The sequence below is a fragment of the Pleurodeles waltl genome, chromosome 9 (genome assembly GCF_031143425.1).
Source record: "Pleurodeles waltl isolate 20211129_DDA chromosome 9, aPleWal1.hap1.20221129, whole genome shotgun sequence".
Lineage (NCBI taxonomy): Eukaryota > Metazoa > Chordata > Amphibia > Caudata > Salamandridae > Pleurodeles > Pleurodeles waltl.
The window spans coordinates 895,880,931-895,893,853 of NC_090448.1; the positions used below are offsets into that span (position 1 = coordinate 895,880,931).

Here is a 12,923-nt window from a genome sequence, read left to right on the forward strand (position 1 = left end):
CCTACATCACTCCACCCTGTGCTACTACATTCTATATCACTGTACTGTACATCACGCCCCCCCAAGCCACTCCACTGTATGCCACTCTGCTCTACGCTTTTTCACTCTACACCAGTCAACTCTGCACCACTCTGATCTATGCTATTCCAGTCTTGGCCACTCTACTATAAACCACCCCGCTTTACACTATGCCACTCCACACCACTCATTTCTGCGACACTCCACTCTTTGCCACTACATCCTACATCACTCCACTCCATGCTACTCCACTCTACTAAACCCCACTCCATCCTACCCCACTCCACTCTACCTGACTCCATTCTACTTTACTGCACTCTACACCACTACTCTCTGCACCACTCCCGACTATGCAGCTCTAATTTACACCACTCTGTTCTACACCACATAATGCTATGCTATTCCAGTCCACACTGCTCCAGTGTACATCACTACACTGTACGCCACAGACACTACACCACTCCACTCTATGAATTCTGCTGAATGCAACTCCACTCTCCACCTCTCCACTCTATGCTATTCAATTCTTTGCCAGGTCACTATATGCCAGTCCACTGTACAACACTCCTCTATACAGCTTTCCATTCTACATTATTTAACTGTACACCACTGGACTCTATGCCACTTTGCAGCACTCCAGTCTATGTTCTTCCACTCTTTGCCACTCCACTGTGTGCCACTCCACTCAATTGACGTTATTCCATGCAATGCTATTCAACTCTATGCCACCCCACTCCACTTAATACCACAAAACTGTATGCTGTTTGACTCTACACCATTCCACTCTGTGGCATTCCACTCTACAGCACTCCACTGTATGTTACTACATAGTACGCCACTTGACTCTACACCACTCCATGCTATGCTCTTTCACCCTACGCTACTCCATTGTACACCACTCCACTGTACACTGCCCTAGTGTACGCCACTTCAATCTACCCTAGTCGACTCTACTCCACTTCACTCTATGCCACTCCAATGTACGCCACTGTAATTTACAACACTGTACTGTATGCCACTCCATTCAACACCATTTCACCCTACGCTCTTATACTGTATGCCACTCGACTCAACACAACTCTATGCCTCTACGCTCAGTGGTGTTGCACTCCACTCTATGGCACTCTGCTCTGGGCTACTCCACTGTATGCCATTCCACTGTACTCTACACTGTTCCATTCTACGCCACCACGCTCTATGCTTTTCCACTCTACACTACTCCACTTTACGTGACTCAACTATATGCCACTCCACTGTATGCGACTATACTGTATGCCACTACACTATACGCCACCCCACTTTACGCTATTCTAATCTATGCTTCTCTACTCTATGCTTCTCCACTCTATGCCACTTCACAGTACGCCACTCCTCTCTATGCTTTTAGTCTCTACACCACTCAACTCTGTCTAAGCCACTCCACTCTATGCCACTTCACTCTACAACATTGCCTGGTATGCCACTCCAGCGTACACCAGTCCACTGTATGCTATTCCACTCTACCTTACTTAACTCTACACCACTCTACGCCACTTCACTCTTGGGTGTTCTACTGTACACCACTCCACTCTACCTCACTCTATGCCATTACATTCTACACCACCCCTCTCTTCAGCACTCCACTCTATGGCACTCTATGCTGCTCCACTGTATGGCACTCCAATCTACACCACTCTACTCTATGCTATTTTACTGTGTTCACTCCACCCCACTCCACACTATTCACTATATGCCACTGTTCTGGTTGCCACTCTATTGTATGCAACTCCATTGTACACTCTAAGCTTTTACACTCTACACCACTCGACTCTGACGCTCTCATCCACATTATTCCACTCTCCAACACTCCACTCTATGCTATTCCAATATCTGCCACTCCCCTCTACATCACTGCAGTCTACGCCACTGCACTATTCATCACTCCACTTCGCAACACTCCACTCTATGCCACGCCACTGTATGCTAGTCACCCCTATGGTGACTCCACTCCCACCCCATGCTATTCCACTTTATGCCACTCCACACTAAACTTCTCCACTCTATGCTGTTCGACTCTACGCTACTTCACTTTGTCACTCCACTTTACGCTATTACATTATACACCTCTCGAAACTAAGCCACTGCACTCAGCACCATTCCACTCTATGCCACTCTGTGCTTTTCCACTCTGCCCCACTCCACTCTACAACCACATCCGCGAGTAGTATTTTGCATTTGATGCAGAAAATTAGCATCATGACCTACATGATGATTCTCCTCTTGTGTGTTCTGTTCCCTCTCCACATTCAGTGATAGTAGGTAGTATATTACACTGTGTAGGTCAGCATATATTATACTAAACAAGCGCCCGCACAAATGCACACAAAATATATCACAAATGGGCTCAAATGTTATAAGGTTTTCCTAATCTTATTGTTATCCATTCATTATTCTGTGAGTCACTACTTTCCTAGGTCTGGAGAGATTTACAGAACAGTCCTGTACCGCTTTCCAAATACACATAGGCCCTTGTGTGCTACAAAATCTTGTAGCAGAAGAACTGATATGTTGTTAGTTTTTGTAAATAGATGCAAGCAGAGAGATGTAGTGATGAGGCTGTCGTACCAGTAAATGTCTAACTCAAAGTAGGGTTGGACCCAGAGGAGAACATATGCAATGTTTTTTGCATTTTTATGCTTATATAAAAGGCGGTTCTAAAGTAACTAGGAAAGCTGAATGAGTATAGTCATGTTTGCATGTTGCTTGTAATTATTCAGACATAGGCCTTCACGTGATCAATTCTCTGCCACATATAACATCTCGCACATTGACTTGAAGGCGTCCTGGGTCTAGGTGAAGAAAAAGGGTAAGGATTTTACACGAGTATAGTCTTTCATATAAGTTAGTTGTAAGATGCATAAGGGAGATGGTGGTATCATGAATGTAGCAGGCGATTTTGCTCACATGCACTGTCCCTGTATCCGTTCGCGGCTACTAAATAAAGACCACAGTATTTAATCTTTGGAAAAATGTTAGACTCGCATATTAAAATAGAATATTCTAACATAATCAACGCGCTAAATTATGAATTTCATCTAAGATTGTTACTTTCATAGCATTTACACCAATTATTTTGTATCTTTCTCAGAACTGGGTCAAGGAAAAAGTTACTGGAACAGACTTCGTTTTTTAGATACGTGTGATTTTATAATGGAGCTATTTTCGAAATCCTTCTTCTGTAAATACTTTTTTATGTCGGTGTTGGAGTTGTCGAATGATCCAGTAGCAAATGTCAGGTATGATAAAATCAAAACATGTCAATTTTATATAGTGCTTTTCAATTTATTACTTATAACAATTAATTCTTGAGTAAAGGTTAGAAGTGAGTGCGTGTCACTTTATAAATTAAAAGAAGAAAAGGCAAAAACTTTGCTTCCGCAAACCTTTTATTTTAGGTGCAGGTTGCAAAGCATTGCGAAGTTGAATAGAGCACACGCATGCTTGTTCCTGGAATATCGTGTAATTTCTTATGCATAGCAAGTGGTTTCACAATTATGTTTGGTACTGGCATGTTTTGTGGCTCATATAATAAATTGCTTATTACCACGTAGTGACACTGTTGGACGTCATGTTTGGATCTGTTGCTCTAACACACCCAACTAATAGAATCGAATAGCCTAGTAGGTTTTATTAATTAAGCAAGCCGATTATTTAAGGCTGGGAAGAAGGAGAATGCCTTACAATAAATGTCATTCGAGGAACAAAGGTATATTGACAATTGTTTTTCCGTACCTGCAATCCCCATCACTTAAAAATGATGTAAGATTTCGAGTTCTTTTCGTGTTCTATTCTGAAAAATCCGAATTTTTATCATTACCAGTATATGTTGCAAACTACAATCTAAGGGGCAAACAGCGTGATGGCTATGTCCAACGCCTCCACTGTTTGTAGAATTATAAAAATGAAGTAGAAAAAGAGATTGTAAACGTATTTGAGGTTTTTTTATTTTTTATATTGGGCTATAGATTACGGAAGTATTAGATCAAACATTAAACACTTTCTTGGTACACAGCCTCAGGAGTTCTCCAATGGAAGGAGAGTCTACTTATTTTGGGTCTTTGTTGGGCAGCTTAGAAGAAACATTCCCTCAATTCACTAATGAAAGAAAACTATGTCTCAGATCTTGATGCAGTGGGTTACGATTGTGATTATCAGTGGCAACAACATGAATTATTTTAAAGTTGTTTATTTTCTGGTTGACGCTAAATTCGTTTATTTAATGTGATTGATTTATTTAAAAACTGGAGAATCTAGAATTACAGTCAATTTCTTAGTGTTAACAGCTTCCTAAAGTGCTACTGAACAAATTAGGTAGATGCGCTTTACGTGAAATATTAAAATAATGCAAAAGAACAATGCAAGGAAAAGAGTCAGAGGAAAGCAGGGACAATAGTTTAAGTGAAGGCGGAGAACATGAGTTTTTAATCATTTCCTGTAAGAGTGACGATTATCTTGTGTTCAGGCAAATAATCCCCAAGGCTGGCAGCAGTGACTTCGACAATATGATACAGTTTTGTGAGGTTTATAAACTTGGTGTGTGCATGTTGGAGAATTTTTGGTCCCTAGTCCTTGTTGCTAGGAAGCATAGGTAGCAGGGCAGCAAGGTATTTTGGTTTTTTTGGGTGGCTATTGAATTTGGTCATCATCTCAAAGAGCAACTAAATTCAGATGCCTCACCGTTGTGAAATATATATACATGCATTTCCCCAGGGTGGATATGAGTCTTACCATTCGATGGAAATGGTTTTGAGCTACAAATGTGATGAACTTATTTATATTTTTTGTCAAGATAAGTCTTTTGCTCTGTTTAGATAAAATAAAAACAAATAAGCACACAATTCATTTTTACAAAAGTGAAAAATAGAATTAAGGCCAGATGTACAAAGTCTGGGTATATCAATTTCCAAATTGCGATTTTTTGAAAGTTGCAATCAGGAAATCGCTATTCCTAATACAAGAAACTTGTTGAGTTTCAATTAGAGATTCCCTGTGGGTCACAAATCGACCTACCTTATGACTAACAATGAGGTAGGTCACAGTTTGTGACCCATTAGCAATCACACCAATCACAGGGATGGTGGTCTGCTTGGTTCAGTCGACCACCATGTCTGTAATTGCTTTTTAATAAAGCAAACCTTTTTTCTTGGAAGCATAGCAAGACAAAAATGAAACTTTATAAAGTTTCATTTTTTAAGGGTAGGCAGGGTTTTAAATAATACTTTAACATTCTCAGAAGAGAAGGGGTCCTCTGAGGTGCCAGTTAAAAAACTGAACTGCTCACATTCTTTACTTAAAAATAATTTTGTAATTGTTCTATGGTACCCAGAGAAACATATAAAACACCATGCAGATCAATTGTACCTTGAGACAGTCCTCAGACCCCATTTCCGTAAGTCTTCTCCCGGGCATAATGTTTAATTAAATGAATGCTTCCTGTTCTGCCAAACACCTTTTGTTTTTAGTTTTTTGAAGGTAAATTCCCCTTCGATCAACAGGGCATTGCAGACAGTCGTTGCTGGAGCTTTGCATTGGCAGTCACCTTGGGCTTTCGATGCTGTTGTTCGAAGTGCTGATCTTGTAGTATTGGTCATTGCTGGCGGTTGCTGCAGTGTGAAGAGCCAGGGTTACCAGAGCTTTGCATCGGTGTGCGGCAAGATCTTGGCGCAGCAGGCCCATTTGAATGTCCCAAAAAATCCAAACCTCAGGATTCCTCCCTTTTCTTCAGTGTAGTGCACTCTGATGCCAAACAAGGTCCCAGGACTTGTGAAGGTACCTCTTGGGGATCAGGGACTCACTATAGCAGGGCTCAGGCAGGTCAGGTTGCTGGTCCAGCCAGGTCCAGTTGAAGCAGGTCAGCTGGGCAGGTGCAGGGAGGCCTCTGGAGCTTGTTGAATTCCTGTAGATCAGAGTAGGAGGTCAGCTTGTTGACCCCTGGAGTCACTCTGCCTGGGATTAAAGGAGTTGGTGCAGTCTTTCTTCTCAGAAAGCAGGGCAGGCCTCTAGCAGCAGGGCAGTCTTTCTTCTGTAATATCCATGGGTGCAGGAGTGCATTGAAGAGTTTGGGTTCAGATTCCCGTAGTTTTTACCTAGTGGCAGTTAAGAAGTGGGGAAAAAAACATCTAGACCCCGTCACACCCCACATCTGGTTCTGGACTTTGCTTCCATCTACTGTCTTTACTCCAATGGATATGGCAAGACAGTAGACTAGTGTGAAGTCCTCTGTCAGTGTGCTGAGGCAGCCCGTTTGAGTGCAAGTGTAGTAGGTGACAGCCCCCTCCCATTCGACAAGATGGCACATTCTGACAACACCTAGTCCCCTTTGTATTACTGTCTGAGGGGGATATAAAAAAGCCAACTGCTCACTAAACCCAGTCATGTGTCCCAAGATTCAGGATACAGGCACCAAATGGTTAGGACAAGAAAATGCTAACTTTCACATTTTTCAGAATTGGGACTTCAAATTAGTCTTTAACATGAAAGAGGCCAAACATGATATTTCTACCTGTTCCCATGGAAAAGTTATCACTAATTAAATTTAATAAGGTAACCCAATGTTATCCTATTTGAGAGGTAGGCCTTGCAGTAGTGGAAAAATAAATCAAGGGTGTTTCACTACTAGGACATTTAAAATATAAATGTTTTTAATACACTGCACCCTGCTGTAAGGGCTGTTTAGTGCCTAACCTAGTGGTGACTTCCACGTATTAAAAAGGAATGTTGAGTCCTGGCAAAAGGATTATTTTGTACACATTATGGTAGAATACACACCAGATTTCAAAACTCTTAGATGTTATAATGCTCAAACATTATGTGTAGGCGTGGAGCGCTAGAATGCTCCATCTGTGTGCGTGTGAATAAGAAGAGAACAATAGTTTTAAAATTCTATGGTTTTTAGTTGCATATAATGGTGTCTACATGCATGCTCAGTGAATGACTCTGCTTTTCACTTGAGCTTGCTGTTCAGTTTGACAAGGGCACATTATTTATTATCTGATGCAATTTATATGTGGTAGAATTTCTTTGTATCAATAACGTTAGTTTTCATGATATTACCTATAAACGTTCCTTTATTTTCACACACATAGGGCCTGATTCTGATCTTGGCGGGCGGCGGGAACCGCCGGAAGACCGTACCGCGGTCAAAAGAAACCCCCTTCCACGAGGATGCCAGCTCCGAATGGAGCCGGCGGAGTGGAAGGGGTGCGACGGGTGCAGTTGCACCTGTCGCGATTTTCAGTGTCTGCCAAGCAGTCACTGAAAATCAATGTGGGGCCCTGTTAGGGGGCCCCTGCAGTGCCCATGCCGGTGGCCATCCTGTTCCTGGCGGTGAAAACCACCAGGAACAGGATGGCGGTAAGGGGGTCGGAATCCCCATGGCGGCACTGCAAGCAGCGCCGCCATGGAGGATTCCCTGGGGCAGAGGAAACCGGCGGGAAACCGGCGGGACACCGCCGGTTTCCCGTTTCTGACAGCCGCGGTCAGAATGCCCACGGAAGCACCGCCAGCCTGTTGGCGGTGCTTCCTCCGTCACCTACCCTGGCGGTCATAGACCGCCAGGGTAGGAATGACCCCCATAGTTGTTTAACTAGCAGTTGTACAAATTGGTGGTTGTTTTACATGTAGTGATACAATTCACCCAGCAGTTTGATTGAACATTTTTGATAATATTTTTGGTCACTGATGGTTCATATGTGGTCTGTTTTCACCATGGTTACTTCTGAGGAAGGGCAGTTTGCCTGAAGTGCATTGGGTCCATATATATTCTACATCAAATTATGATGAATAGTAAACCACCATGTGTTTTGAGAAAAGCATGGACAGGCATCTCCATGAAACTTACATGTTGAAACTTGGAATAATGAAGGTGTATGGTTTGAATGATAACCTATGCATTAAAGGGATTAAAAGGAAGAAACTACTGGAACTTGCTGAGTGTATCATTTTAATTTCGTCAGCTGTGCATTTTGGGTCTGGGAGACCTGACGATGTCCCATCTTCTTCCAAAAGGATTATTTGGCCAGGTTGAAGTGGTAGTTTAAAACTGCACACAGGCTGTAATAGCAAGCCTGAGGCTCGTTGAAAAAGTTTAGTTAAGTGGGTGGCAGAATAAGGGATGCAGGCTTACTATTAGCATTTAATCAGGCCCGGGCTCAGGTAGTACCACTTTACGAGAATCTTACAAGTCAATTGAATGTGTAAATTAGGTGTAAGTCAATGTTACCATACTTAGAGGAGTGAGCTCAAGCGCTTTACCATTGGGCAGTGATAACGTTCAGGGAGTCTTAATGCCAACAGAAACAAGTTCATTAAAACAGGAGGAGGGAAGGAAAAACCTTTGGGGAAAAAACACACCAAGGATGTCAAGTCTCACACAGGTGATTTGCATAGGATCTCCCAGGGACAAAACCTACTTGTTTAAGAACAATCCCAGCTTTTATCAGTGCTGGGATTGTTCTGTTGACATTCTCCTGTCTCAGTTGTGCTGCCAATATACACTCATCTTTCTGGCCCGTTCATAATAACCTTGTTGGATATTTAACAAAGCAGCCTCTGCCTGTGTAGTGTATGATTTAGTCAATTTGTATTTGATGCAGTGTGATGACCTTACAGTTTCAGGTCTGGAGTGGGAAGTATATAACACCGTCTGTCATGCTACCTCTGCTTCCAGAGTTTCCCTGTCTATCTGCAATTCACGTTTAGCAACTGCGGAGTCCCTTATCATCTCACCCCATACATATGATTTACCAGTAGCCTGTAGAATTTGGACCAATGCTAACAAACCTTCGCTGTTGGTCTGCTAAGTCTTTAACTTCAGGAGTTCTATAACCAGGCATTTTCATTTGCAATATGGCAGACTGTTGTGCCAGAATACTCATGTCAAGAATACCCATGTAATCCCTATCAAGTCATGGTCAGACACTCCATTTGGATAAGGCCCATCTCCTGATTATCATTGTAGCTCCCTCCAGTGAAATGTCAAAGTGTGTATTAGTTCTTCAGTGGTGAGCTGGACCTATCTCTAGTGTCTTCTGACTCCTTTGTGACCATTGTCCACCCATTTTTGGGAGACTCATTCCAGTCTCTCCATCAGTTCTCTCATTCCTCCTCTGTAGAAGTCATAGATGCAGACACGGCCGTCACCACTTAATGCTGGGTACTAGGCTCTGCATACATGTAATTTGATTCCAGAGCAGCATAGAACTGTTTCAACTTGTCTGGGTCATCATAGTCTTTACCACAGCTCCCTATGGTGATAAACACTGTGCCAGGCTCCAACAAACAATACCCAAAGTCACGCTTTCTTAGGAGTGGTCTAAGTGACAAAAGTTGTTTACAGCTTCTAAGAAGAATATATTCTGGTTTGGATAGGAGGAGGAGGATTTATGCTTGTTGGAGCTGTAAAAAAAAAATAATAATAATAATTGCCAGGGTGGAATGAGCATATGAGAATTCTGATGGCTCTGTATCCTATGTGCTGTCTGGAATTCAAGCGCAGGGTAGAATGTGATGTTCATCATTGTGGGAATAAATTTCTGTATGTAGGAAACCCTGTCCTCCTTCTCCTGGTGCTCTCCTTTTCCTGGTGCTCTGAAACCCTCAAAATGTGCACATTGCAATGTCATCTCTACTGTGGTATTCCATGTCAACCATCTTGGTGTGAAGTTTCCAAATGACAGGTTATCACTCAGGCAATGAGTTCACACCGGTCACCCTCTTCTCTGTAGTTACTAGTGGGCATTAAAGGCTGCTGTAACTGACAGCATCAATTGAACATCAGTAGCCATTTGGGTGATAGTGATGTCCACAGATTTAAGCAAGACTTTAATATCTGTCAGCTCCTTGAGTAACATTCTAACATGGTCGCTGGGCTCTTCTTCCATTGTTTTAGGATGTTTTGCTGCCACTACTCCAGAGAAGAGTAGCAGCAACAGCTGCACCGTTTTCTTTTTCGACAAGGAGGAGACTGTACCACCACCGAAAGCAGTGGTAGCATTATCCATTGTTGCCCAGTCCAGCATGCTGCAGCAGTTTTGTAGAGATGTTAGGAGAATGACAGTGTTCACCAGAAGTCCAGGATCTGCAGGATCTGCCAACTGGTATTCTCCTACAACCCTTCCACAATGGTCAAATGTGTTAAGCTCTGGCCAAATCACTTAAAGGTGGAGCTCATCATCCAGTATTCTGCAAAAGAGTCAGTAGGAGGACATTGGGGATGTAAAAGTAATCACCCAGTGTTCCAGCATGCCCTTATCCTACACCAGTAAGGGCAAAAGGATGTCACTAAAGGCCCAGTGAGCACTCTGTGCCAAAAAGAAAGATGGTTGCCGCCCATACGAGGAAAGTCAATGTCCAATGCTTATGGGCTGCAGAGTCCCCAGTATTGTCATTCTGCACATGTGAGAGAGTGGCAGTGATCTATTATGCCCAGAAAAGGAGTGCCTTACCCAGGGACATCTTAAGGATTTTGAGGGCCCTGGACCAAATGTATTTTGGGGACACCTGCTTGGAACACATTTGAATATATGATCCAGTTTCAGCTCTTTCATACCCTATTCATCCAGGTCACTGACAGTGGACAGGCGTACTTGTCAACATTCTAATGTCTCGACATCCAATAGTCATGGATAGTGACATGTTTTCAATATTGGAATACAGCATCGGCTCACTAATATCACTGCCAATATCCTCTCTGACACCCTCCCATTTTCATATGTGAGGTCCTGTTTTGATCTAAAATAAGCATTTGTATGGATTTTGCATGAAACATTAACACAACATTTCACTGCAAAATGTCTGTAATAGACTTTCACACATCGCCCTCATTAAATATAAATTAAAGGAAAATGGGATTTAAAATAATATGTTTAAAAATGATTTAATTCATCAGGGCAAGTCTTTCTGCAAACGGATCTGGCTCTATAAAGGGGCCTTATACCCATGCCTTAAAACATCTCTGGCCTCACCCCAAGGATGCACTGTCTCTTTCTCCCTCACTGCTCGTTGGGCCCCTGTCCACCTCTTCAGAGGTCTTGCTGAGTGCAGCTGTCCAGTTACGGCCCTGCTGCCATCATCAGGGGCCCATGCGACACAGCTCACCTCAAGGATCCTGTGCATGGCTAAAAGCAATTTAAAGCAGGACAGAGTGGTTGATTGCGGCCCCGTAACCGACGTTGGGGGAGGTGAGTAATACAGGCACTTTCCATACTCCTGGGCCTCTTCCCAAACTGCAGCACTAAGAGGCAGGGCAGCATACAGGCCAGTACACAGCTTCAGCAGCCAGAGAGGAAAATCGGTCCCTTTTGCTGCCCCATCATGATTCTTAGCTGCACCAAGCTCACCCCTCAAGTGGCCATGAGAGTGACGGGCTCTGTAGCTCAGCAGGTTGCTGCCATCTTGCTTGGTTCCAAGCCCTGTCTCCTCAGCTAGGCTTCGAAAGACAATTAGATGATAAAGCTTAGGTTTGGTTTATTTTGTTCAAGGGATAGTGAAATGCAACTTAGCAATTTAACTCTCCATCCTCAACACATGCTCATCATCTTCTAAATAGGCACTTTTATCTTTGCATTTTAACATGTCCGTTTTAGTCCACCTCTTTTAATGTCCTCTTATACCCATCTCTTTGCTGCAATCAAAGTCGTCTCAGAAGTGATAAAACTAAATTTATTTTTCTATTTTTAGACCATCCTTAACAACCTCTCACGAGGTGGCCTTTTACCTTATTTCTCCATAGAGTGGGCAACTCATAGTGAAATGATGCTGGCTTTCTTTCTGGCTACAATTGCCGGTATCTGTTTGCACTAGATTTCTCTTTCTCAGCATGAGTCTAATCGGAATGGAACCACATCATGTCAGGCTGAACATCTTCCTTTCTCTGGATTTGATAGCCTTGTTTGGGCAAGCTCTTACACATCAAATAAACAAGTTTCACCATGGGCAAGGTGCCTATCTAGGGTCTGTAATCTCCTTGCTTGACTTTGGTGGATACATCTTTTCTTAACTATTAAAAACATGCCTTGTAATGTTGCCAGACTTACAGTTTGCTTCAAGACTTCAATCTCAAATCATGGAATGGATAAATGTGATAGTTCTCTGCATTGAGTTAATAATTCTTTATCTGAAAATTCTCCCGAATCTGTTATCACATATTCTGTTTTTAAAAATGAAATAAACATTTGTATACACAAATTCTTGAGATTGTGCGTTAACATAATAATGCACAAGTAAGAGATGAAAATATGTATTTTTTTAATGTAAAGCACACTAACATTATCCTTGTTTTAGAAATAGCTCAAGAAACTTAACTATACATCGCAAGGCCATTTCAAAGCTGAATAACCTGGTTATATCGGAATACTGTTAAACCTTGCATCCTTGGTGCGGTATTCTGCCAAACATTTTGCCTTCCCTCCTCCTCTTTTGCTGAATCAGTTTATGTTGTCAAAGGGAATCTGTGCACTTTGCAACTGCTAACGAGTGCTAAAGTGCATGTGATCCCTCCTTCAAACATGACAAATTTGAAGTACACCTTATTGGCAGCTACAATTTAATTGTAAGACGCTAGTAAACAGTACTATCTGTACCAAGGGCCTGTAAATTAAATGCTGCTAGTGGTCCTGCAACTCTCATTGTGCAACCACTAAAGTAGCCTTTTAAAACATCTCAGGCCTGCCAGTGCAGCTAGTGGGTAGTGCAGTTTTGAACTGCCATTTCCACCTGCCACAATAAATCTTTTGCTAGGCCTAAACTTTCCTTTTCAATACGTGTAAGTACCCCTAAAGTAGAGCAGGGTGCATTGTATTTAAAAGCAGGACATGTGTACTTACTTTTTACATGTTTTACATGTTCTAGCAATGGACAACTCCTAC

The 12,923-nt window shown here is 42.4% G+C and overlaps 1 protein-coding gene across 2 annotated transcripts in view; it reads left to right on the plus strand.

Annotated features, from left to right (window-relative positions):
- Window positions 1-12,923, plus strand: part of PPP4R4 (protein phosphatase 4 regulatory subunit 4) — a 1,510,494-nt gene that overhangs the window by 1,093,717 nt on the left and 403,854 nt on the right. For both annotated transcript variants that reach the window (XM_069208239.1, XM_069208238.1), the window contains one exon: window positions 3,146-3,293. In XM_069208239.1, the coding sequence (XP_069064340.1) occupies window positions 3,146-3,293 (148 nt within the window). The remainder of the gene's footprint in view (window positions 1-3,145; window positions 3,294-12,923) is intronic.